We start from the raw sequence: 27550 nt of genomic DNA on the forward strand, positions 1-27550 counted from the left end.
CAGAATAACAGAACAGCATCAACAACGTCAATAATAACAAGAGTAGCACCAGGGGTGGGATTCAGCCGGCTCGGACTGGTTTGGGCGAACCGGATGTTAATTTTAAACTGGTTTCCTGAACTGAGGGCAGGCAGGCTCCACCCCACCCAGCCCCTCCCTTCCCAGGAGTCTCCACACGGCCCATTTTGGATGCCAGGTAAGTGCAGGGCTTGCACGGAGGCTCTGGGAGGGCAAAAAATGGGCCTACCGGAAATACTGGAAATCCGGAAATGGGTCCGTTTCCAGCTTCCGGAGGGTATCCGAAGCCCGGGGGAGGCTGTTTTCGCCCTCCCAGAGGCTCAAGGAAAGCCTCCGGAGCTGGGGAGGGCAAAAGCACAGGGCCCCCTGCCGTGGTGCAGGAAGCCGACTAGGCCACTCCCCCAGCAACCGGGCAGAGAACCGGTCACTACAATTTTTCAAATCCCCCCCCCCCCCGAGTAACACCAATAAATAAGAATAACCTCAAGAGATTGCACCCATGTGCAATCATTTTAAAAGAAAGTGGGGGGCTCTCTTCCTTTTTAGTTAAGATTAACATTGGGGGGGGGGAGATTAGCATACTAACACCACTAAATAACTGAAAAGCTTTGTTAATTTGCAAGATTACATTTGGAATGTACGTCCCGCCCCCAGAGACTCTTTATAGCACATCTCTTTGCAAAGGGATTTAATTACTGTAACAGCTCATGAATGAATATTTAACTCTACAGATTACTAACTATCAAGGATACAGCAGAGCAGGTGCTCCGAAGCCAAGTGCTCTCACGCTGCCCCTTTGCCCCCCGAAAATGGCTGTGAAATCTCTTCCATTTAGGACTGTTTCACACATAAGGCTCGCTTTACTTTACACAAGGTTTTCTTTTTCTAAACAAAAAAAAACCCAGCTTAATCCCACGAGGAGGCACACTTTAAAAACTGAAATTTGGCACTTACTTTTCCCCACTTTTTTTTTTTAAACCTAGTGGCATAAAGAAAGAAAGAAAAAAACGTAATGGAATTTCACAGCACCCAGTCAAGAGGGTTTCCGTTGAAATTGGACGCGAAACACTTCAACTACACTTTTTTGAAAAGGGGAGTAGTAGATACGATATGTAAAGCAAAGGTAGTCGGCCGGTTTTCCTTTCTCAAGAAATGACAATGGGCCAATTCAGATGAAACCATACCTGACAGTCCAAAATGAGAGACAAAAATGAGAATGGAAAAAGGTCACACAGATCACAGCCAGAGGAATGGAAACTTGAACCAAAAATCAGACTATGATCGTAGGCTGGGTAACAAGGGTACTCAATTTTCTGACAAGGAGAGCATTCAACTGGTGGAACAGCTTGCCTTCAGGAATTGTGGGTACTCCATCACTGGAGGTGTTTTTTTTTTTAAAAAAAAGGTTGGGGAACCATTTGTTTCCGGGATGGAATGAGGACGCCTGCCTTGGACAAGAGATTGGACTAGAAGACCTCCAAGGTCCCTTTCAGTCCTATGGTTCTATGAACCAAGTTCATATATGGAGCAAAGCTATAGTTTGCTTAAACATAGTTTGCTGTCGCTGGTTCATACCAGTTTCAGCCCGAACCGGTAGTTCCGAGTACTGGTTGGCCCTGCCCACCCGCCCCGATCCTATCCAATCCTAGATACCTCACTTTACAGCTCGCTCACCCTGCCCCGTAGCCAAGCTGATTTGAGCACCTCTCCTGTTCTACTAACCGTGGCTGACCTAGCAGGTGTGCAAGGAGCCACCCCCATCGAAAAAGCCTTGTTGTCAGGGTTCCGACAGATGCCCTAATTAAATCATGAGCCATCGTTGATTAGGAGCTTCATGTCGGCACATTCCCAAGTGAAGCCAGCTCTGACACCACGTAATTTACGGCCCCAATCATGACCCTGTTTTCCCCACTCTCCCCAGGGTGTGTCCTCAATCACATTTGCCAACGGTGCAATTTCACGGTTTGTAGAGATCACTCACCTCCGGCCACTGTGAGTAACCCTGGGAGACAGCCTTAAGAGAGATAAGTCTGGAATGTGCATCTGTCTTTTGCTACCGTGCCATTTCATCAGTTTCCCAAACCCCCCTTTCCTATGGCAACTCGAGAGCAGGCCAGGGGTGCTTTGTGAGTTGACACTTGTTTTAGGTGTTGCATGCAAGTGCGGAAGGGTGCGCTAAGCAGGCGGGCATACTGGCTCACATTTTTGGAGAATTGGTTGTTGAAATATGTGCAGTCCACCTCTGAATAAACTATGAATTCACACAGACTGAATTTGGTGTGACTGAATTCACACTGAACACTAAACCATAAATCATGGTTTACTAACAAAAAGACTAAGTTCACACAACATGGGAAAGGAAAACCAACACACACCCAGGGGTACAAGCCTGCACGCTTAAAAGCAACACATAGAACTGGGAACCGGGGGGAGGGGCAAAATGTCACACCACACCGGTTCCAAGTAAACTTGTTCTTCAGGCAAAAAATAATGGATGGAAACTGATCAAGGAGAAATTCAACCTGGAAATAAGGAGGAATTTCCTGACAGTGAGAACCATCAACCCATGAAACAAAAGTTGCCTTCGGAAGTTGTGGGAGCTTCATCCCGGGAAGCTTTCAAGAAAAGACTGGACTGCCATCGGTCAGAAATGGTGTAGGGTCTCCTGCTTGGGGGGGGGGGGGTAGGGCTGGGCTGGATGACCTACAAGGTCCCTTCCAACTCTCTTAATCTGTAAATGTAAAATACACATTTATCTTATCTTTGTTTGCTATTTACAACAATCTTGTAACTCACAAGGCCCTTTAAGTCATTACGATTTTCACAGAGAATTGTTCTCTTGATAGCTACTAAGGCTGAGGCCTGGTGCTTACACAGAAAGAGCCTTCATTTTAACATCAATTTACAGCCCCCCCCCCCGGCCCCCTCGAGGACCACAATCAAAAGCCGGTAATTCAAACTCCAATAAACGTTAAGAGGAGAAAACAACTAACTTTGCCTTCGGATAGTGTAGGTGACATGACAAATAACTGGAATAATTACAGAAAAAGAATTCTGGAGATACAAGCCTGGTCTGCAGGTGCCAAAAAACCGACAATAAGCCAGGAGTTGCTCCAATGTCCAATTAGCTATGGCTCTTAACGAAGCGAATGTCATGCAATTTAGCACAGGGCTTGTGTCGCTTTCTAGGCAGCATGGTTTACTTCTGGGTATTTAAACGAAGCCATTCTCACCAAGAAGGGAAACCGAGGGAAAGACCTCAAGAACAACTGAAAGAAAGAGCTTCTGAAGACCTGGAGAAGATCTGAAAAAGCTTCTTGGATGAGAAGCAGAACAGAAATGTTGGGCTCAATTGTGGTCATAAGTCAAGGACTATCTGTGCTTTAGAACTCTATCCTGGCTCCTGGCTTCTCGCACCTGACACTATCACTAGGGGGAAGATGGAAAAACAATGCCCCAATTCCACCTTCACCATCCCCAAATTCTCTGCATGAAGCTTTTAGATTCATAGATTAACAGAGTTGGAAGGGACCTTGTAGGTCATCTAGTCCAACCCCCCCCCCCCCAAGCAGGAAACCCTACACCATTTCTGACAGATGGCAGTTGAATCTCTTCTTGGAAGCCTCCAGTGATGAAGCTCCCACAACTTCTGAAGGCAACTTCTGTTCCATGGGTTGATGGTTCTCACCGTCAGAAATTTTCTCCTTATTTCCAGGTTGAATCTCTCCTTGTTCAGTTTCCATCCATTATTTCTTGCCTGGCCTTCGGGTGCCTTGGAAAATATCTTGATCCCTTCCTCTCTGTGGCAGCCCCTCAAATATTGGAAGGCTGCTATCCTGTCTCCCCTGGTCCTTCTCTTCCCTAGACTAGCCAGGCCCAGTTCCTGCAACCGTTCATCGTATGTTTCAGCCTCCAGTCCCCTCATCCTCCTGGTTGCTCTTCTCTGCACTCTTTCTAGAGTCTCAACATCTTTTTTATGGTGTGGTGACCAAAACTGGATGCAGTCAAAACTCCCCATTTGAGTTGTGTTGAGGGTCTTTCTTGCCTGAAGGACCAAGTTGGGACATCTTTTTTACAGTGTGGTGACCAAGGACCAGGTCCATGTCTTCTCTACAAATGAACCTTTCAACTCCCCTTTTGTAAAACTGGCATGAAATGGATGTGACGGTGATGGGCAGAGGAGGGAGGGCAGCTTTCCTGACTTTGATTGCATTTTATAAATATGTTTACTTGAAGCTCTCCTCGATTTTAAGGCAGGAAAGAGTATTTCCTTCCAGCTGGCGGGCCAGTCTTGCCCTCGGGAACGCCGGAGGTATAATATACTTGCAAGAAGTCAGCTCTCCTTTAAGGGCCATATTGTTTGCGTGAAGGTTGAACATTATTACTGGTGTAATTATGGGGATAATTTAGTGCTCACGCTGTGCTTTCCAACTGGGAGCTCTAAAAGGTAATTTTCAACTCCTTAAATTTTGTTTAGGTTGTTAGGAAATATTTTTAGACCCAGAAGAGGGAATTTTATTTTTGCATAGGCTAATAGCCCCTTAAGGATGGGCTGCTGAAAAACATCATCAATCTGGCATGGAAAGATGCAAAAAGAAAAAAAGAAAGAAAGCAAAACGGGGCTGCGATTCTGTTTAATGGGGACTAAATTTGAGGGTTATTAGGCTGCGAGGGGAATCTTCAAGCAAATGAAGGTTTTTTGCCAGGATAAGATGTCCAAGCTCAAAGCCCACAACCAAGGCCACCACTTATCATAGGGGTGTCAAACTTGATTTCATTGAGGACCGCATGAGGTTATGTTTGACCTCGGGGGGGGGGGGGAGGGTTGGCCAGAGTGGGCGTGGCCAGCACTCCTGCCAAGGGTGCCTGTGGTGACCCAAGCCCTCTGCCAGCCAAAACGGAGTTTGGGAGGGCTGCCCACCAGCTCCGTTTTCACTGGCAGAGGCACCGTGGGCCGGTCCTTTGCTGTTTTCAGGACAGCCCCACAGGCCAGATCTAAGCACCCCGTGGGCCGGATCCGGCCCCCGGGCCTTGAGTTTGACACCCCTGCTCTACACAGAACTTCCCTGTTGCTTTTGCAACAATCACAATCAGGAGAACTGCCTCACTTAGCAATAGAGGTTTTGGGTTCCATTGTGGTCATAAGTCAAGAAGTACCTGTACTGTCCTTTTCTTAGACTGGATTAACAATTGCCTCCAACACAATCAGAACAGAGCTGGAAGCGACCTTGGAGGTCTTCTAGTCCAGCCCCCTGCTCAAGCAGAAGATCCTATACCATTTCAGACAAGTGATTGTCCAGTCTCTTCTTAGTGCACACACAAGGCCTAATCAAAAAGCAGCTGTAACTCAGAGCTGAACCACATCTTACACCACAGCCACACATACAGTCCCCTAGCTGGACACCAATATCCAGCAATTGTCTCACACTCATATTTAATCCTCTTCAATTACCCACCGGCTCTTGTGAGCCTGGTGGCAGAATTCTAGTTTGCTAAATCCGGAGGTACCCTGAAAGCTGGACCAAAGCATGTGCAAACAGATATGAGAAAGAAACAAGCAGGAAAGAGATTAATTGCGCAACACCCTGAAGGAAAAGCATAATTCTATAAGTAATGGGCTGCTGAGTCATAATTAATAAGAATTGCATTGACCTACATAAAATCTTTCATTGGTTCCATTAAGCTAGGAATGTATATTCTAGAGGGGGGGGGGTGTAATGCTACGTGAGAATTACCTTGAGAGATTGGGAAGGGGTAAATCAATGAAGAAGAGAAAGGGAGGGGAGGCGAGGAGAGGGGTAAGTCAATGAAGAAGGGGAGAGGAGGGGAGGGAAGGAGGGGAAGGGAAGGGTAAATCAATGAAGAAGACAAGGGAAGACGGGGGAAGGGAAGGTTCAGATAAGAGAGGACGTAGCCCACAGCTGCTTAACGGGCAAAGAAAGGAACCTCTGTAAAAGAGATAGTGGGGTATCTGCAATTCATTTAATGGTGCCTTACAATAAAGTAGAATTAGCTGATTGGGTTGCCTTTGGTCTACCTAGGAATACTGACAGAGGTTGCTGTTGCTGATTGTTGTCTTTTCCCCCCAGGAAATCTGAATTTCATCCCTAATTCCACAGATGTCCTTCTGAAGGCAGAACCTGCATCTTAACTGCCGCTTGCAGCCATTGTTCATCCCAGATTTCATTTTATGGCTTTGGAAGATTTCCTCGGAGCATCGACTGTACGTATCATTTCAATCTTGTCGGCTTTTATTCTGGAAAAGCCAACCCAATACCCCAAGGTTGGCGCGGATCTTCAGGAAGAAAGGTTAAATTACACTGCAGGCTTGGGGAGAATTAAAACCGTCTCGTTTTAGTGCTTCTTCTAGCGGGCTGCGTGGAGGATGAGCATCTCAGAGCATGCCAGGATAGCATCGTCAGGGACACAGGCGGCTTCGGAGCAAATCATACCCACAAATCCCCTCGAAATTAATGTGGTTTAAAGAAAGCAAAGCCATGTTTCCAACAGGAACAGAAAAATGAAATCGGATAGAAAACTGAGCTGGACCTTCTCTAAGAAGGAGGGGGGGGGAAACCTGGAGAAATTGCTGACTTGTTTGGGGCTAATGTAGGTCAAGTAGCATGTGACGTGGCAAAATAAACTCTAGTTTTACATCTGGCCATTCACTCTGGAGCTCAAAGAAGTATCGAGATGGCGATCAGCCCTTCGGGATAACCGTAAACAAGAAGGATGTGCTCAGAAGAATCAACTAACTTTTAGTGTAGACTTAGATGAGGGAATAGGAGGGAAACTTACCAAATTGCGGGTGATACTAAGCTGGCAGGAATAGCCAACACCCTAGAAGATAGGCTCAAGATCCAGATGGATCTTCACAGACTTGAACCCTGGGCCCTATCTACAGGAGTGGGGTTCAAAAATTTTAGCAACGGGTTCTCTGGCCGATTGTTGGGTGGGCGGGGCCAGCCTGGGTGAGATTCGCGGGTTCTCCGAACTGGGCAGATTCTTACCTAGAAGTTCTCCCCAACCCATGCGAACCTGCAGCAGCCCTCCCCTGCCTATCTAACAAAATGAAGTTCAATGTAGGGAAAAGTAAAGTTTTACACTTAGGCACGAAAAACCCAAAGGACACATATAAACTGGGTGAAACCAGGCTTAAGAGCAGTGACTGGAGAGGCATTGTGGAGTCTTAGTGGACGACCAGCTAAATATGAGCCAGTTGTGTGCAGCGGCAGCCCAAAAAGCCAATGCAATCCTAAACTGCATTAACAGAGGGATACAATCAAGATCAAGGGACATACTAATACTACTCTATAAAGCTCTAGTAAGACCACACGTAGAGTTCTGCATCCAGTTTTGGCCACCACACTATAAAATAGATGCTGAGACTCTAGAAAGGGTGCAGAGAAGAGCAACCAAGAGGATTAGGGGACTGGAGGCTGAAACATAACGATGAACGGTTCCAGGAACTGGGCATGGCTAATCTAGGGAAGAGAAGGACCAGGGGAAACTGCATAGCCATCTTCCAATATTTGAGGGGCTGCCACAGAGAGGAAGGGGTCAAGCTATTCTCCAAGGCACCCAAAGGCCAGAGAAGGAATAATGGATGGAAACTGAACAAGGAAGAGATTCAACTTGGAAATAAGGAGACATTTCCTGACAGCGAGTGCAATCAAGCCATGGAACAGAGGTTGCCTTCAGAAATTGTGGGAGCTTCATCCCTGGAAGCTTTCAAGAAGAGACTGGACTGCCATCTGTCAGAAATGGTGTAGGGTCTCCTGCCTGGTTGGGAGGTTGGATTAGATGACCTACAAGGTCCCTTCCAACTCTTAATCTGAATCTCAGTCCGTGTAAGGTGTGAGGCTGCATTAACATTCCTTCCTTCCTTGCAAAATAAAAATAGAAAGCTCTCTTTTTTAATGTTTAACTGCCCTGACACATTACCAGCAATTCCACACACGGCCATTATGGAATTGCCCTCTGCATCTACCAGATCCTCTATTAGAATCACCGAGACCAAATTGAGAGCAAAAAATAAATAAAAGTAAGTTTCATTTTTTCCCCACCCAAAGATTTAAGAGCCCACCAGCTGACTTCGATCATTCAGGCCCATCCATATCTGGAGAGTCACAAGTTCACCCTAAGTAGAAGAGGTGACATTTGTCAAACCTTTAAACGAGGAAAAGGGATCTAAGGCAGGATTTCTTGAAATGAGCTTTTTATTATTATTTGTAGTGCTGTTGCACCTGGAGACCAATTCCCAAAGAGCTAGAATTGTTTTAGCCAAGCAGTGAGCAGGAGGAAGTGATGTTTGCTTATAACTCAAAAAGTCGAGTCTAGAGATTTTTGTTCTATCATCGGGAGCTTAAACAGAGATGTTCCACTTTAGTGACTCCAGAGATTTCAAGGTAGGACTTCGGGTTTTTATAAACCTGTTTAATTATTTGCTGAAGAATCCAGAATGTTTTAAAATTTTAGAAGTGACAGGTGACGAATCAAGCAAACCTTTCCTGTAGAAAACCCCCAATAGGATAGCTTGGAGAGATCGTAGCTGCTGCTATGCATTTTTTGGTACTTTTTTTTTAGAAAATGCAACTTTTGTACGAAAAAGATATTTCAAAGCAAAATTCTACAGGAGGATCATTTGTGGAAGAATGGCTGATTTCTCAGCCCTAAATAAATCTCCTGGCTACTTTTTTCCTTCAGTAACTTTATCAATTTAATTTTTTTTGTTTCAACAGAGAATCTGAGCCATTTTGAAAAAAACATTCAATAAACTGGGCAGGAAAAGCAGCATGAGGAAATCACTACAAAATTCTGAAATTATTGTTAATTTATATTATCACCATTAAGTTACCTACTACTCTCTGTATTTGGTGATCGTCGATCGTTTGATGGATGAATCAAATTTATAAACTTTGAGCAGTTTACAGCTAGGGAGAGAGAGACAGAGAGAAGAGATGGGAGGAAGGAAAGAGAGAGAGAGAGAGAGACAGACAGACAGACAGACAGAGAGAGAGAGAGAGGAGAGAGAGAGGGAGGGAGAAAAGAGAGAGAGAGATGAGAGGGAGACAGAAGAGAGAGAGTGGAGAGAGGGAGGAGGAGAGAGAGGAGAAAGTAGAGAGAGGGGGGAGGAGAAAGAGGGAGAAGAGGGCGAGGGAGAAGAAGGAGAGAGAAAGAGAGAGATAGAAGGGTGAGAGAGAGGGAGAGGAGAGATAAAGTATTTGAATCAGTCTTGACCTCTGGAAATTACTTACACAATCCCTACTGTTTTCTTAGCAAGATTTCAAAAGTGGTTTGCCATTGCTTGCTTCCTGGGGCTGAGAGGCTATGACTGGCCACCCAGCTGGCTTGGTGTTTAGGCCAAGACTAGAACTGACAGTCTTCTGGTTTCTAACCTGATGCCTTCACCATGACACCAACCCTGGCTCTCTCTATATCATGGAACTCCAAATTTGGCAAATTTGGCAAATTTGGCAAATTTAAGACTTGTGGACTTCAACTCCCAGAATTCCCCAGCCAGCTGGGGAATTGAAGTCCACAAGTCTTAAAGTGACCAAGGTTGGAGACCTTTGCTCTAAGTAATCTATATATGAAACCATATAACAGATCCAACTTTGGGTCTATCATATACCCATAATGGCGCCAGTGCGTACAAATGTCTACCCTATCCACTTTCAATGCGATTGTCATGGTTTGTCACGGTGACCATGAGTCACGGGTAATCACAGTTTGATTTCAAAGAGGCAGCCTGAGAAATCCATCCAAGGAAAGCGACATTACTCGGCATTCCACGCTTACAGTCTTTGCAGCAATTAAATTCCACTGAGGAAAAATGTAAAATTCTGCAGTTAAGTGCCATCAATCAACTTAGTGACTCAATTGCAATTCATACCCCCCCCCCCCAAAAAAAAGGCCCTCAGTGCCTTAACTGAACACAGCCAGACATATGAATTAGCTGTTGGGTGGGGGGAATTAACACATCTCTTTGAATGGAAAGGTGACTTCCTTATCCCAGGAAAGGACATAATTCTCTTTGGGGCTTCGGCTGGTTCATAGCTACAGTCCGATACCAGTTCTGGGCTCCATATTGTCAAAAGACCTGAAATAAGCTGAACCATACAGTTTCAATCAATCAGGAGCAGCATCAAGGTATACAACATAATGGTGCGGTGGCCTAGAGGTGGAGCTCTCGCCTCACAATCAGGAGGCTGTGAGTTCGATCCTAGGTAGAAGCAGATATTTCTCTCTCTGTGCACAATGAGAATATTTCTGCTAGGGGGGAAAAACTCTGCATTGGCGACAGGAAAGGCATCTGGCCAGTAAACACTCAGCTCCATTCAGTCGCCCAGACTCCACCTGGCAAGGGATTATGGGGTCATTAAAAGAAGATGATCCAGGTATGCAACATAGGTCTCAAAAAATCAGAAGACTTACAATTTGTTTAGCGACCATTTAAAGTTACAATGGCACTGGGGAAAAAATGACTTATGATCAGTTTTCACATTTAGGAATGTTGTAGCATCGTCATGGTAACACGATCAAAATTCAGACACTTGGGAACTGGTTCATATTTATGACGGTTGCAGTGTCCTGGGGGTGGGTCAAGTGATTCCCTTTTGTGACCTTCGGAGAAAGTCAAGGAAGAATCCAAATTCACTTAACAACAGTGTTACTAATTTAACAACTGCAGTGATTTCACTTAACACAGCGGCAAGCAAGATCGTAAAACGGGGCTAAATCCCTGTCTTTTTTTCCAACAGCAATTTTGGGTTCAGTTGCCGGAATAAGTCAAGGACTACTAGCTGTATCATTATTCCAGAGAATAATGCTTGCTTTAAAGCCGTCTTCAAATATGAAGGCAAGCCAACCTCATTCTGTGTTGATGGGAAAAGAAGAACCTGAAATTAGCAGGGAAGAGAAGTAACATGTTGGCTGGATATTAGAAGAAATTTAATAAGGCGAGGGCGCACCGATCTTTCCCAGTCGTTTCAAATGTCGTTGGTGGAACCAAGATCGAAATTCATCTTCCCTTCCTTCTAGGAAAACAGGTGGCTTCCTTCCCAGCTGATTGAGGACTCGGTACCCCTTCCCCCTCTTTGTCCTGCGTTGTTCAATCCCATTACATCATCACTGAAGAAAGACCACACTGTTTGCGAGTGTGACACCCAGTCAGCCCAAGTGGCCTTTACAAAGGCCCCCTCCGGGCACTCTCTGTCATGACCAAGCACTCGCAAAGCCTCACATTGTCTTCTGGTGAAGTCATCCTTCTCTAAGCGGAGGCAAGCTCGTTTTGTCCCACGGAGGCACAGAGAGCCACACAAGAGGACAGCCAGGGACAATCCATCCCGAGAACATTGCAGAACATCGCGCTTTTTTTTTTACAAAGTTGTTGGAGCCAGAGAGTTCTCCAAGCCTGTGTTGTTGTTGTTGTTGTTGTTGTTGCTGCTGCTGCTGCTGTTGTTGTTGTTAGTTGCAAAGTCATGTTTGGCCCATCATGAACCAATGGACCACGTTCCTCCAGGCCTTCCTGTCCTCTACCATCCCCCGGAGTCCATTGAAGCTCACACCAACTGCTTTGGTGACTCCATCCAGCCACCACATTTTCTGGCGTCCCCTTCTTTTTTTGCCCTCCATCTTTCCCAGCATGAGGCTCTTCTCCAGGGAATCCTTCCTTTTTTCTTCGGTGGCCAAAGTCTTTGAGTTTCCTCTTCAGGATCTGGCCTTCTAAAGAGCATCCAGGGTTGATTTCCTCTAGGTCTGACCGGTTGGCTCGCCTTGCAGTCCAAGGGACTCACAGGAGTCTTCTCCAGCAAAAGCCAACGTACCATGCCATAAATAAGAAGGACCGGAGAAGGTTACAGCTCAAGAAAAGGTGAGGATCTCCCAAAGAAAACCATTCATATATTCCCAAGGTCAAATATCCCAAAGGATGGAAGATACCTCAGATTGAGGGTTCCTTGGTCTGAGCTTTGTGATTTTCTTGCATTAACCAACTTAAGTAACATCATCAGTTCCCTAGTTTGAGTAATGAAAGGTCTACAAGAAAACAAAAAAGCTTAGGCAGCACCAAAGACCTCTCATTTGAACCCTACAAATATTCTCCTTTGTTGATACAGCAGACAGTCTCATCCTTTATATCTTCGTAAAGAGTTCCCACTTAGAGTACCTTCTGCTCCTAGATTCATTAGAAAGATCATCTTGATGTCTGGCTTACCCTCCATTCCTCCACTTAGTGGTTGGGGTGGCACTGCTTTTAGGGTTTGGGAACTATGGGCTGGAGCTGCTAAGCCCAACCATTTCACAGGGACTTCTTCTTCTCCATTTTCATTATCTTCTACAGTTTCTTTTCTCCTTCTTCTTCTTCTTCCTCTTCTTCTATTTCTTCTTCATCATCATCATCTTTATCATCATCATCTTTATCATCATCATCATCTTCATCATCATCATCTACCTCTGCTGTCTGATCTGAGCCATGTCAACACAGGCTCCCAAGCTTCATGTTCTCCTGTTCTGGCATTTAGAAAAGCAGGGTTGAGAGGAACCTTAGAGGTCTTCTAGTCTAACCTCCTGCTCAAGCAGGAGACCCTGGATGATACAGTTATAGATTAACAGAGTTGGAAGGGATCTTGCAGGTCATCTAGCCCAACCCCCCACTCAAGCAGGAGACCCTACACCATTTCTGACCGATGGCAGTCCAGTCTCTCCTTGAAAGCTTCCAGGGATGAAGCTCCCACAACTTCCGAAGTCAACTTCTGTTCCATGGGTGGAGTGTTCTCCCTGTCAGGAAATCCCTCCTTATTTCCAGGTTGAATCTCTCCTTGATCAGTTTCCATCCATTATTCCTTGTCCGGCCTTCAGGTGCCTTGGAGAATAGCTTGACCTCCTATCATTCCAGCCACATGGCTGTCCGACATCTTCTTGGAAACCTCAAGTGATGGAGCCCCACAACCTCTGGAGGCAAGTCATTGCACTGGTTAATTATTCTCACTGTCAGGAAATTTCCCCTTTATTCTAGCCTGGAGGTCTTTCACCTATTATGTTTTGTCTTCACTTCAGGTGTTTTGGATCACCCCCCCCCCCTCTTCTCTGTGACAACCCCTCAAGTATTGGAAGAGTTTCCAACTTCCATTGACCCTTTTCCTCCTTCTCACCCCCCCCCAAAAAAAGAAGTCAGAGTGGGCATGACAGATGCTACATTATGTGGGCGGTAAGATTATACATGAAGATCTTTAGGGTATGTGTTCTATTAAGATACAACCTGTTATGCCGTAAAATGGCTTCAACTGTACAGTGCAGTGGAGTTGCCATGGTAACGGCTTCACAGTACTCCACAAGGGGGCTCCCTCTGGTAAGGGAGAGAATCCAACATTAGAAATTACGTTTGGTCCCGACATTTCCCCCCTATAAATAAATACCTGGGCAACGCCAGGTTATCGGCTAGTATCCAAATAAAGAATCTGGTACAGACATCATTTTCTTCCAACAGGTTTTGCAAGAATTGGGTCGCAAGGATTTTGGGTTGGATTCACGGCTGACCTTGGCAGAGGTTTCATTTCTGGCCTTTTGTGAGGATCAATGATTATATAATCTGAATTTGGTTTCCTTTGCTTCAGCGGTACTTAAAACCTCCTGGGCTTTTTTTCTTGAAATTTTCAGGATTGCTTAGGCCCAGCTAAGAATGCAAGACATTTTCTAAAAAAACCTTTTGGAAAAGGTTTAGGATTATCCTAGAAAGGAGACGCCATTTTCTCTTCTTCCCTCTCAAGAGAATATTAGGGCATTGTTTCTTAAATTGCTACTGTTTACTTGCTGATTTTTGATTTTTAATTTCATGTATAATTTATTTATAGACCTTTAGCCCCCTTTTCGAATGTCCAAAGAACCCGTTCCAGAACAGGGAGCAATTAAAAGCAATGTTGGGTTGCATTAAAAGCAATTTAAAAAATAATAATCTCATGCTTACCTTTAGAAATAACACACTTAAAAACTAAGCGCTCTTTTTTAAAAAATGAAATGCATTCCTTCACCCCTTCTTTGGATGTCAGCTGGCTCAATTAACACCAGAAAACAGTTACTGCCAATAAGAAAATTAATTGAGTAACTAAACGTAGAATCAATTTAAACAAAACATGAAGAAAGACAGTTGGTCTCTCCAAAATCTTTCTCAAACTGTTTTGCATTTAACTTCTTCATTGTATCATAAAATGGATAGATGTGTTTGCCTGCCTCACTCTCTCTCTCTCTCCCTTCCTCCCTCCCTTCTTCCTCTGTCTCCTCTCTCTTTCTCCCCTTCTTTTCTCTCTCTCCCCCTCCCTTCTTTCTTCTCCCTTCTCCCTTCTCTCTCTCCCTTCCTTCCTTCTCTCTCTCCCCCTTCTCTTCTCTCTCTCTTTCTTTCTTTCTCTCTCTTCCCTTCTCTTCTCTCTCCCTTCTCCCTTCTCTCTCTCTCCCTTCCTCCCTCCCTTCTCCCTCTTTCTCTTGTTTCTCCTCTCTCTCTTTCCCTCCTCCGTTCTCTCTCACTTCCTCCATCCCTTCTTCCTTTCTCCTCTCCCTTCTTCTCTTCTCTCTCTTTCTCCTCTCTCTCTTCGCTCTTCTCTCTCTCTTCTCTCTTTCTCTCTCTTTCTCCCCTCTTTCTCCTCTCTCTTCTTTCTCTCCTCTCTTTCTCTTCTCTCTTTCTCCTCTCTTCTCTCTCCTCTCTTCTCTCTCTTTCTCCATCTCTCTCTTTCTTGTATTGCAGTTCATTGATGCCCATTTAATGATGCCACTAAACAATGAAGTGATTAGATTGGCTGGAAAGAAGCCACATTCAGCAAGGCTGTGCCCATCTACCACCGAGACCATCATGCATTGTCTCCTGATAGGATCAGCAATTATTAAGATGGGGATTTTTTTAAAAAAATAGGAGGACATGGGTTTGATAAATTAAACTCCTTCTTCTCATCTGGATGGGGGGGGGGATCAATTTCAGCCTTTTAACTGGTAGCACAAATGATACCTTTTCCATTCCTGCCCTTTGATTGCCAACCCAGGTTTTGACATGGCAGAGGGCAGCAATCCCCTCCCTTTTCCAGCTATTGAACAATTTGGAAGCAAGACATCCATTCGCTGGATCTTTCTATTTTGAAAAAAGGATGCCCGTTAGTTCTGCTTCGGGTAGACGTTTTAAAGTCTGGGAAGCTGAGAAAAAAACCCATTTAACACATGTCAGTATTGAAAGGAATGTCAATGGCTTTGCTTTAGATATTAGCCTTGTTTTTAAACAAATGTGGTTTTTTTAGGGGAGGGGGAAATCCACCACCTGGCTACTGTACAAAGTTTACCTGGATCAATGCATTCAAGGCATTATCGATCGAATGTATGAAAAGTGAAAGCATTTTTAGGCATATGATAAGGATTCAGGGTGTTGGTGTCAGGAGCCAGGATAAAATTAACAGAATAACAGAGTTGGAAGGGATCTTGGAGGTCTTCTAGTCCAACCCTCTGCTCAAGCAGGAGACCCTATACCATTCTAGACAAAGTATGGTCCAATCTCTTCTTAAAAGCCTCCAGTGTTGGATCCCCCGTGACTTCTGCAGGCAAGTTGTTCCACTGATGAATTGTTCTGTCTGTCAGGAGATTTCTCCTTAGTTCTTGCTTTTCTCCTTGATTAGTTTCCACCCATTGCTTCTTGTCCTGCCTCGGGTGCTTTAGAGAATAGGCTGGCCCCCTCTTCTAGCAGTGACAGCAGTGTTCCAATATCTCAGGGGCTGCCCCAAGAGAGGGTCAACCTATTCTCCAAAGCACCTGAGGGCAGGACAAGAAACAATGGGTGGAAACTCATCAAGGAGAGATTACCCCCCCCCAACAGGTAACCTACCCATCCATGTGCCTAAAACCTATGACCATCCAAAATTGAGATACTCAACCTTGGTGTGTTACATCTTTGGTAAAAATCAACTACACAAAAAATATTATAGCAAACTCAAAATGCATAGGGGTGGAAATGTAACAGCCTTAATTTAGTTTTCATGCTATGTTCTTTTTACAATGCTTCTTCACCCTTTAAAAAAAATGCATTTCACCAAAGTCATTAAACACACACACACACACACACTCCTCTCTCTCTCTCTCTCTCTCTCTCTTCTCTCTCTTTCTTCTCTCTCTCTCTATTTCTTTCTTTCTCCTCCTGTCTCCTCTCTCTTCTCTCCTCTCACTTCTCTCTCTCTTTCTCCCCTTTCTCTCCTCTCTTCTCTCTCTTCTCTCTCCTCTTTCTGTCTCTGTCTTTCTTCTCTCTCTCTCCTCTCTTCTCTCTCTCTTTCTCCTCTCTCTCTCTCTTCTCTCTCGTACTGCAGTTCACAGATGCCCACTTAATGATGCTACTAAACAATGAAGCAATTATATTGGCTGGAAAGGAGCCACAGTTAAAATAGCACAGTTCCAAATTACAATGTAAAAATAGCCCAAGATTGGCAGCTCAGAGAAATAATGCGCCTCAATCAACGAGGTCTGGACCACCTTGGTTAGCCCCCTTGGTGAGGAGAAAGGAGAACTGAGTTTTCCAGACTTTATGGGTGGTTCCCTCACTTGAAGGAGCAGATCCAGGAACAAAGACAAGGGTTGAAGCTTAAACCACATAACCCCAACCTGGGAACATCCCAGAAAGGTGTCACCACTATCAAGCAGTAAAGCAATCCACCCAATGGCACCAACCTCCAAGGTTGAAAGAGCAGGCTCTTTGGGGTGAAGGCTTAGTCAATCCAAAGTTCTCCTCAATACACCATTCTTTCTTATTAAGCTAACCAGCATAGGCTGACTTAAGGAAGAGTTTTCTGCTGTTTCTGCAGGAAACCTTTGGCCTGAAGCAGGAGTGAAATTGCCCCAACCGGTAGTAAAAAAAAAAAAAATGCGTTAAAAAGTTTTTTAAAGAAGTTCCGACGACCAGCTGTGCGACAATCAGCTCTACCTGATTGTCTGTGAGGTTCCTGCTTGTTGCAGGGGACATTTTGTGTGAAGTCCAGCTGCTTTTGCATTGTGTGTGAGTCAGTTGTGCAGCTTTTGTGTTATTTTTGTGTAAAATGTGATAGTTGATTTTTGAGCTCTCTGTGACTGTGAAGTTCCTCCTTGTTGCAGGGGATATTTTGTGTGAAATCCAGCTGCTTTTACATTGTCTGTGAGTCAGTTGTGTAACCACACCCATCCGGTCTCATGACCACCCAGCCACACCCACAGGGCCAGTAGGGAAAATTTTTGAATTTCACCAGGGACCTCAGGGTCACAAATGTGAGAAATAAAATGTATTCCTGGTATTCCCCTTTCTGGCCCTGTTCTCATGAACCTTGCTTCAATTGCTCATGAGATTCGTGGTCTCAGACCTACCTCTGGCTTTATTCTTTATGGACACACTTCAGAAATATTTGATATTGCCTGTGTTATTCTGGGATCTGGACGATCACAGTTGCTTTCTCTTCTCTGCTGTGCATTTGATGCCCCCTAAAACCACGGTTTATGTTTTGGTGGTGCTGGCTGAATCCTTTGGACATTTGGTCTGAATTGATGGGGTAGCAATTGCTGAAGTTCCTATCTGTATAAAATGGAAACGCCACCAACTGCTAGGAAATACAGCTTGCTTATTAAGATTTGATGATAGTCTGGATTGAATTGTTTCCCTTTTATGTCCGACAACTTCCCAAAGCAATCAGATATATTGGCAAAAAGACTGAGATCCATTTTCTAGAAGTATTCAAGAAAGCAACACAAAATGGCCCTTAAGCCAAGGAGCAAAACAGCGAGTTCTTCGGTGGAGATACAAACATTTAGAATTACTAACTGTTTGCATGTAATACTTTCCTTGCAATGTATACCTTTTCCGCTGCTCGCAAATCAATCAACCTAGGATTGGAACAATCCCCAGATAAGCGTGTGGAATTCTGTACTTAAATATCTCCCTGGACAAAGCATATAAATTCATTGCTGAGACCTTTAAATCTTCAAGGATATTGTACAAAGTAAAAGCCCATTATGGTATAATTTCTTATAAACTTTAAAAAAAACCTGAAGCCCTCTTTTGAAAAGGATATGCTTTCTAAAGATTACGCTTACTTTTGGATTTTAAAACAAGGGGGCCAGAAGGTAACAGTGGAAAATAAAAAGCAAGGAACCGCTCATTAGATTAACCCTAACATCAGTTTCAATTAACATACCAATGCCACGAAGAATCATGAATGCACAGAATGCATAATACACTGAATATGTAGAATAGAATGCATAGAATACGAAACACAGAAAATACTTTCATAGTAAAGGTAGTCCTTGGTTTATGACCATCACTGTTGGAATTCAGAATTTCCATCGCAAAGCAAAGAGGTTGATCAGTGAGTCAGACCTGATTCTGCAACATTTTTTGCCATGTTTTTAAGCAAATCAGTGTAGTTCAGTGAATCACATGATTATTCATTGAATTCAGCTTCCCCAGCTGACTTGGCTTGTCAGAAGCCACCTGGAAGGTTGCAAATGGGGATCAAGTGATCCCAGGAATCTCCTTCCATGTCTATTGCAAAGCGTCCATTTTTTGATTGCAGGAGCTTGGAGATGTTGTGATAGTCATAAGTGTGAGGAACAGCCATAAGTTCCTTTTTTTAGTGCCAGTGTAACTCGGAACGGTCAGGAAACATATGGTTATAACTCAAGGACTATCTCTATAGAGCAACTGGCTTCCTTTGATCTCCGGCCTGAAACCACTGACGCTACGGAACTTATCTCAAGTCACAAGATTTCAACCTTCACTAAATTGCACCACTCAATAGAAACAACCAAACGGAAGCCACTTATTCTCCAAAAGAATACACTGTCCAATCGTTTCCAAAGATTATTGGAAATAAGCATCTGACACTTACCTGAATTTCTCTTGGATACCAGCTTCATGCTTCTGCAGAGGGCCACAAAAACTGCAAAGGCCAAGAGACGAGCAGGCTTCATCTTCTACTCCCTTTGGCAGCTGAAATGCATACAGATGTTATAAGTCCCAACCCAACTCTCCCCCAGATGTGTATTTCTGCACGTTATTCTCTTTCGAGCCTCCCTGCAAATGCTTTGTGGTGCAACAACTTTAACAGGACCCAGGGAGTTCAAGTCCAAATGTTTACATCCCAGAACATTCCTGTCCCTGGCAATGGAAGGGAATGCTTGTAAGCTCAGGGTTGGACGGAGGGGTCCTTGGTGCTCTCTGAGCTTGGTGGTTTTCTTGCAGACGTTTCATGACCCAACTAGGTGACATCGTCCATGGGAGGAGGAGGAGGAGGAGGAATGTGAGGTCCTTGGTGCTCTCTGAGCTTGGTTGTTTCCTTGCAGGCCTTTCATGACCCAGGTAGGTAACACCATCAGTAGGGGGGGGGAGGAAGAGGGCGAGGAGGGGGGAGGAGGGGGAGGAGGAGACTGTGAGGTCCTTGGTGGTCTCTAAGCTTGGTGGTTTTCTTGCAGCCATTTCATGACCCAGCTAGGTGATATCATCAGTGGGAGGAAGAGGAGGAGGAAGAGAAAGACTGTGGGGTCCTTGGTGCTCTCTGAGCTTGATGGTTTTCTTGCAGGCATTTCATGACCCAACTAGATAATATCATCAGTGCTAGACTAGAAAATCACAAGATGCCTCCATAAAGTCTTCAGAAGTCTAACTCGACTTAGATGACTTGACTTTAGTGCAAGGAGAACGAATGGAAACAAGAGGACAGAGCAAGTCACAAAAGCTATTCAACAACAGATAATGAAGACGTTAGTATGCCAGGAAGAGTTTTTTAACCTTTTTTTTTAGAAGATTCAAATCCCAGCTCAAGTAGGGCCACCTTGACAAGAGGGGAAAGTGAGGGTTTTTTTAAAAAAACAACAACAGAGAGATAAAGTAATTGAACTAAATCTTCTAACAGATAATTGTGATTATGAAGTTATGCTGGATGATTTTCAAGTGGATCTCCACAAATTGCTTTCCCACTTCGCACTCTTCAGCCAAAAAGCAGTAACAGCTTCTTGTTCTGCGGTCTATTAATGCCTCTTCCTGGGTCCTCCCAACAGTTACATTTAAGTGGCAGAAAATGAAACATTTTTAATTAAAAAAAGCAACTTATTCCCACTACGGTTTAAGCATTATGGAAGCTGTCTTTATTGTTTTCAGCCAGAAATATCATTTGATACATGCGTGGCAACCACACTGCTCATGGCTAAACAAGGGGAGAGCTTTGCTTATGTTAGATTTTGATATCAAGCTAAATCCATGTTTCAAATTAACAGTTACCACTTCAATTTTGTAAAGGGGTTCACCAGCAAAGCCATGAGTTCTGGAAACTGTACCAAAAAAAATGCATCGTGTAAGGACTTGTTTGCAAAAAACAAAACATTGAAATTGTACTTTTTTTGTTCGCAAGTTGGTCTAATGGGAGAAATGCGCCTAGGGCACAACCTTTGGTGCTAAGTTTTTTTAAAAAAATCTTGTCCTTGAAGAAATGTTTAAAAATTAAAAACATCTTAGCTTGGAAGAAAGTTAAAAACAAAATATAAGAATGAGATTAAAAACAAGAAGTCACTTGTTCGTCCATATTTATTTATTTGTATCCTGCCTTTATTATTTTTACAAATATCTCAAGGAGATGAACATACATTTTCCTCCTCCTCTTTTCCCCAACACAACAACCCTGTGAGGTTGGGTTGAGTTGAGAGAAAGGGACTAGCCCAAAGTCACCAAACTGGCTTTCATGCCTAAATCAGGACTAGAACTCACAGTCTCCTGGTGATTGACCCAAAATCACCTTGTGGAATTTCATGCCTAAAGCAGGACTAGAACTCCCAATCTCCTGGTGGCTGGCCCAAAATCACCAGGCTGGCATTCATGGTTAAGGGAGGACTAGAACTCCCAGTTTCCTGGTGATTGGCCCCAAATCACCTAGTGAGATTTCATGCCTAAGGTAGGACTAGAACTCCCAGTCTCCTGATGGTTGGCCCAAAATCTCCCAGCCAGCATTCATGGCTAAGGGAGAACTTGAACTCATAGCCTCTTGCCTTAACCACCAGACCAAACTGTCTCCATATCCATATTCCCTCAATGGATATTGTAGGATTAGAACAAGGGAACCAAAATTATCAATAAACAAAAATTGCTCTCCGAGAAGAGAGTTTACAATATTGACAGTTCTTTGTGTGTAAAAAAAAAAAAAAATCAAAGAGCACAACTAAGTTGAGATGGAAAAAGTGAAAATGCCCAACTATTCCTCCCATGTTTGCATCTTTCAATGACTCTGAAGGATGGAGGAGTTGAGCCCTATAAAAGGAAGTAGGACTTCACACAGTACAAAGTTCTAAATTGGAGTGCAAAGTATCTTCAAGAACTTCCTCTCCATCTGGAATCTCAGAATAACAAAGTTGGAAGGGACCTTGGAGGTCTTCCAGTCCAACCCCTTGTTCAGCCAGGAGACCCTATCCCATTCCAAATGGTATAGACACAAATCAGAGCTGAAGAAGCTTCTTGGATGAGAAGTGAAACGTCTTCAGAGAAAACCCAGAAAGTCCAGTTGCCTCTTGAAAAAAAGCACCTTTGGGACAACCATGACCTGGATGATGGAGAATCTCCATAGAAATTCCAGACAAATGGCTGCACCCACAACCTCTGGAGGCAAGTTGTTCCACCGATGAATTGTTCTAACTATTCTAATCCATTGACCTAATTGTTCTAACCAACTCCATCTGCATATCTTCTCCATCTCAGGAGAAACCATGAGGTACCATCACGGATAGGGTGGGATTCAGCTGGTTCGGAGCGGTTTGGGCGAACCAGATACTAATTTTGCATCTGGTTCTCCAAACCGGTTATTGCAAGGACTGGCTGGCCCCACCCACCCTGCCCCACCCTCCCAGGAGTCTCCACCCAGCCCATTCATCACGCCAGGTAAGTGCAGGGCCTGCACGGAGGCTCTGAAAGGGCGGAAAACTGACCTACCGGAAGTTCCAGAAGTCCAGAAAAGGGCCCGTTTCCGGCTTCCGGAAGGCCTCCAAAGCCTGGGGGGGGAATCATTTTTGCCTTCCCAGAAGCTCGGGGAAAGCCTCCAGAGCCTGGGGAGGGGGAAAAAACAGGCCTACTGGAATTTCCAGAAGTCCAGAAACGGGCCCATTTCCAGCTTCCGGAGGGCCTCCGGAGCCCGGGGGGAAATCATTTTTGCCCTCCTGGAGGCTCGTAAAAAGCCACTGGAGCCTGGGGAGGGTGAAAATGCCACCACCACCCCCTGCTATGGTGCAAGAGGCTGAGTAGGCCACACCCACCCAGCAACTGGGGAGAGAACCGGTTGTTAAAACTTCTCAATCCCAGCCCCTGACGATGGACCTGCAGAGGTCTTGCCTTTTCCAGCAAGGTCTCCTTGGGCCTTCCACTTTTGTCCTTTTGGAAACTATGGAAAGAAAGAGGTTCTGGAGGTCCTACAAGGATGCACGAGACCAGAGAGGGCGGCAGAATTTGGACTCATAATGTTATGTAGGTTGACATGATGTCGTTTTAATTTCCTCCTTTACTTCCATGTTTTATTGCTCTGTTGCTGGCAAGCAGCTAGGAATTGTGGCAGATAATGAATCTAATCAGTGAAAGAAATACACAAATGGTCTCGTCACCACAAAGTCTAATAACAACCAGGAATTTGGGAGCCTTAAAAGTTGACTGGACAGAATTGGCAGAACATTCTTAGTGGGCGCCAATGATAGATTGCAGGGAGTCCTCGTGATGTGATATGACCACAATTGAGCCCAACATTTCTGCTGCTAAGCGAGACTGTTGTTAAGTGAGTTTTGACACCTTTGATTCGCTTAACAACTGTGGCAAGGAAAGTATTGTGGCAGTCGGCTGCCAGGTCCCCCAGCAGCCGAATCAGAGGAGGAGGAGGAGGAGGAGGAGGAGGAGGAGGAGGAGGAGGAGGAGGAGGAGGAGTGGGAGTCAGGGTCAGCATCAAGGCAACCTGAGAGCTCCGAGGGGGAAGAGGGAATGGAGCTGGCACAGAGAGAGAGACAGATGTCCGTCAGCCCTCAGATGGGGAGTCAACAGCCCCCAGGTCTGGAGGTGGCTGATGAGGAAGAGGAGGAACAGCTGGGTCCAGTGCCTGACACCAGTGACGTGCGGTGAGGTTTATGACTGGTGAGGCTGGTGACGTCATCAAACTGCGTGGTTGCTCCGATCGCATGGGCGCAGCCCAAACGGAGAAGTTTCTCTTCTCAGAAATGTCAGAAAGGGACAGACAGGCTGCCGCAGCTTCACTGAGAAGACATTTCTGAGAAGAGAAACTTCTCCTTTCTCCTCCCCCCCCCCCCTTTCTAGCACTGATGATGTTACCTAGGCATTTGTTGCATCGGGCGAGCCCGGGATCCTTGCAAGGGGAATGGGACGTGTGCAGGCGGCTCCTCAGCAGCGCACAGCCTCAGATTAGCACAGCCGCGATCCCCTTCCCCTGCATACGTGGTCCCATTCCCCTCCTTCCTAAGCCAACATGAAGGGGACCGCGGCTGCGCTGATCTGAGGCTGGCATTGAGGAGCTGCCTGCACACATGGTCCCATTCCCCTTGCAAGGATCCCAGGCTAGCCCGATGCAAAAAATGGCGAGATCGGCACACTTGGGGCTGCTGCTGAGATGTCCAGGGAGGCTAAACCAAGCCGCGCACCTCTCCCAGCCACTTTCACGGCTTCCTGGAGTAATTTTTTTTTTATTTTCATGATGAGAGTGGTGAGGCTCTGCCTCCCCTGCCTCCCCTGACTGCACGTCACTGCCTGACACGCAGATGCACAGAAGGCAGAGGAGAGGAGAGCAGTGGAAATCTATGGGGTGGTCCTTAGGACGGAAGAGCCACTGCCACTAGCTCTGGGGATCAAAGGCAGGGGTGGAGATGAATAGGTATGGCAGACAACTACTTGTCTCCCTGCCGGATGGACTTGTTAGCCTGCTAGAGATCAGCAGCTAGAGATTTTTTTAAAATAGGAATATTTGATCTCTCTGGATATGGGTGCTCCCTGGCTGCTCCCACCCGCTCGTATTGTCCTCTAACGTGTAGGATGATTTGCCATGACAAAGCAATTAAACCTCCATTTAATCTCACCATAATAAAGCGATACGTTCATCTGAATCAGATACAATAAGGAAGGGGGCAAAGGGGGGGGGGAATGATCTCCCTGGATTTCCTTTGAAAATGCCAGCTGTTAAACTGCAAAAAAAAAATATGTAGAGTAGGATTTGAATACAGATCTGTATATAGAGATATGTTTTCCGTCTTCGGCACATATTCCTAAGGAGAGTTATGCCGCCTGAAGACAAGAAAGGAGAAAAGGGGGGGGGAGAGCTACCATACATATAAAGACTCCTCACAAAATTCCCTTTCAAGATTTTTTTTTTTTTAAAAATAACCTTATTCTCAATTTCTGCGTTATTCAATTTTGTTTCTAAAATTGGCACGGTGTCTTTTCAAAGCCAACTTTTCCAAGGAATTAAATACAGGGACTAAATCTGAAGTACGGGTGATCCTCGACTTACAACAGTTCACTTAGTGACCATTTGAAGTTACGACGGCACTGAAAAGGGGAGTTATGACCATTTTTCACCCTTGCGATCGTTTGTGGCATCCCCACGATCACATGATCAGCATTGAAAGGCTTGGAATCTGACTCGTATTTATGACCATGGCGGGGTGTGTGTCATGTGATCCCCTCTTTACGACCTTCTGACAAGCGAAGTTAAGAGGGAAATCAGATTCACTTAACAACCGTGTTCCTAATGTAACGACTATGGTATTTTGCCGCCAAGAAAGGTGGCAATCAGGGGGCAAACTTCGCTTAGCAAATGTCTCCCTTAACAACAGAAATTTTGGGCTCCGTTGTGGTTGTGGCAGTCGAGGACTGCCTGTATTTAACAGAACCAGAGCATCACTGAACCACAAAAACAAAATATTCTTTTTTTGTCTCCACGTAAAACACACAAGGATTATCACCCACCTTCATCCCAAGAAGCACCATTAAACTTAATTTCCCTCCATGCCACGCTGAGACAGTTGGGAAGTGAGCTTTGCCTCATTTTACGACCTTTTGTGCCCTGGCTGTTAAGTGAATCATTGCAGTTGTTAAATGAGTAACACAGTTGTTAAGTCAACCTGACTCTCCCCCCCCCCCCCGCTTTGCCTTTCCTCATCAGAAGGTCGCAAAAGGGGATCATGTCACCCCGGTCATAATTATGAGTCAGTTGCCAAGGCTCTGGATTTTAATCAGGTGACCAGGGGGATGCTGTTACAGTCGTGGTGTGAAAAACAGTTGTTCAAAGAACTGTCGTATGTTTAAAAAAGTAACTCCCCCCGTGTTGAGACTCTAGAAAAAGTGCAGAGAAAAGCAACAAAGCAACAAAGCAACAAAGCAACAAAGATGATGAGGGGACTGGAGGCTGAAACATATGAAGAACGGTTGCAGGAACTGGGAATGGCTGGTCTAGTGAGGAGAAGGACCAGGGGAAACATGAGGGCATTCTTCCAATATTTGAGGGCCTGCTGCCCCAAAGAGGAAGAGGGGTGTTGTGGCCCAGCAGGAGCCGTTGGAGCTGCCACCAGACTCCGACAGTGAGGGTCCCTATGAGTCGGCTCTGGAGGATGTGGAGGACCCTGGACAGGGTTCCGACTCCGAGCAGGGATCAGAGAGGCTGGTTGGCCACCAGGAGGCACCTGAGGCATGGAGCAGTGGTGAAAGCCAAAGGGAGTGTGCTCCTGATGTCATGCCTTGGAGCAGTGGGGAGGAGACAAGGGAGTGTGAGTCGGACGTCAGCAGTGAGTTGTTGCTGGATGCTCGTCACCGTAGAGCTAATAGGCGTCAGGAACAGTTGCGCAGTTACAGGAGGTAATTGCACTCGGCTGATGGTAATTAGACTCCTCTCCAGACTATAAAAGGACTGCTTGTGCACACGCCCTTTTGCAGAAGTCAACGCATTAACTAATGTTGGAGAACAGTATTGTGGCTTGGCAGGCTGGATTGCTGCTGAAGCTTATCTGTGTTGGATTGCTGCCAAGGACCTGTCTGTAAATAAATTCTGTAACTTATCTTTGGCTCGGAGTGTGTGTTGGTGGGGGACGAGGTGGGTCAGAACAGGGGGTCAACCTATTTTCCAAAGCACCTGAAGGCAGGATAAGGAGTAACGGATGGAAACTAATCAAGGAGAGAAGCAACCTGGAATTTAGGAGAAATTTCCTGACACATAGAACAATTAATCAGTGGAATAGCTTGCCTCCAGAAGTTGTGAATGGGCCAACACTGGAAGTTTTTAAGAAGATGTTGGATATCCATTTCTCTGAAGTGGTGTAGGCTTTCCTGCCTGAGTAGGGAGTTGGACTAGAAGACCTCCAAGGTCCCTTCCAACTCTGTTATTCTATTCTACTTACTAGTCCCTTTTTCAGGGATACTTTCAATCACTTTTAAATAGAATGGAAGGCTAGAGACATTTTTCTCCAATTTCCCTGCAGCAAACCTGAAGTTAAACTAACTCAGAATGAGGTGAGGGATTTTTACACAAACGTGTTCATCTTTTGAATAGGGGGAGGGGGGAAAAACCTAGAAACCATCGTAAACCCTATCAATTTTAAGACTCAAGGCAGAGTGGTGGTTTTATTTCTAATGACCGGTTTTCATAACAGACGCAATAAGGATGCCACGATGTTGACAGAAATGGAAAGTTGGTTTTTGCCCCCGGGGCCTTTTCCCTTTCGTGCAGGCTTGACATTTAAGCATATCTGTTATAATAATTTGGGTTGCGCCTTAGCAACCCTGACACATACCTGTAATTAAAGCTGTGCATTATAATGAGACAGGGATTAATTGATTGAAGATAACAGATTTTCACTCTCGGTTTGCTGTCGTTAAGGAAACCTTCCTCCCCACTCCCCAAAAAACCCAAACTAGGATTGTCTACATGGTAATAGAGTCAGAGCTAAGAACCTGTCTTAGGGCTTCAAGCAGCAATCCAATTCCATTAAATTCAATCAAAGCTTTTCCATTAAACCACGATGACAAGCTCCGTTTGACAGTGAGAACTGAATCAAATGCAACAGTGAAGCTGGTTTTTCCCATCTCCTCAACGCGGCAGCTCATTATAAAAATACATGGTAGCGTTAGTGCCATCTCAAACCTTACGGAGATCTGTTGATCTCACGCAATGAAAATGCTCAGAAGGAAGGCTGAAATTTTGGATTTCTCTAGAACTCAGGGAAGGAAGAACAACAGGAAGAGATTGTTGTGGCCCACCAGCAGCCAGTGGAGCTGGCAGCAGAATCGGACATTGAGGCGGTTGGGGAGGAACCTGGGCCACTCCTGGAGTCTGGGGAAGGCTCTGATGAGGACTCTGCGTCGGAGGCAGAGAGGGGGCCAAGACCGTCTGACAGTTATCAGCTGCATTCGGAGCTAGACAGCAGTGAGGCAGAGGAACAGCTGGAGCCTGTTCCCAGGGTTCGCATATGCAGAGTTGCCAGACGAAGGGAACAGCTAAAGAACGGGTTGACCTGGGAGTAAGGCCACAGG

General features: G+C 45.2%; 1 protein-coding gene across 2 annotated transcripts in view; it reads right to left on the reverse strand.

Moving 5' to 3' along the window:
* Nucleotides 1–27550, reverse strand: part of IL1RAPL2 (interleukin 1 receptor accessory protein like 2) — a 311959-nt gene that overhangs the window by 268047 nt on the left and 16362 nt on the right. For both annotated transcript variants that reach the window (XM_081963804.1, XM_081963805.1), the window contains exon 2: nt 18891–18991. In XM_081963804.1, the coding sequence (XP_081819930.1) occupies nt 18891–18972 (82 nt within the window). In that variant the 5' untranslated portion in view covers nt 18973–18991. The remainder of the gene's footprint in view (nt 1–18890; nt 18992–27550) is intronic.

Source organism: Natrix helvetica, assembly GCF_964273705.1.
Source record: "Natrix helvetica genome assembly, chromosome: 11".
Taxonomy (NCBI): domain Eukaryota; kingdom Metazoa; phylum Chordata; class Lepidosauria; order Squamata; family Natricidae; genus Natrix; species Natrix helvetica.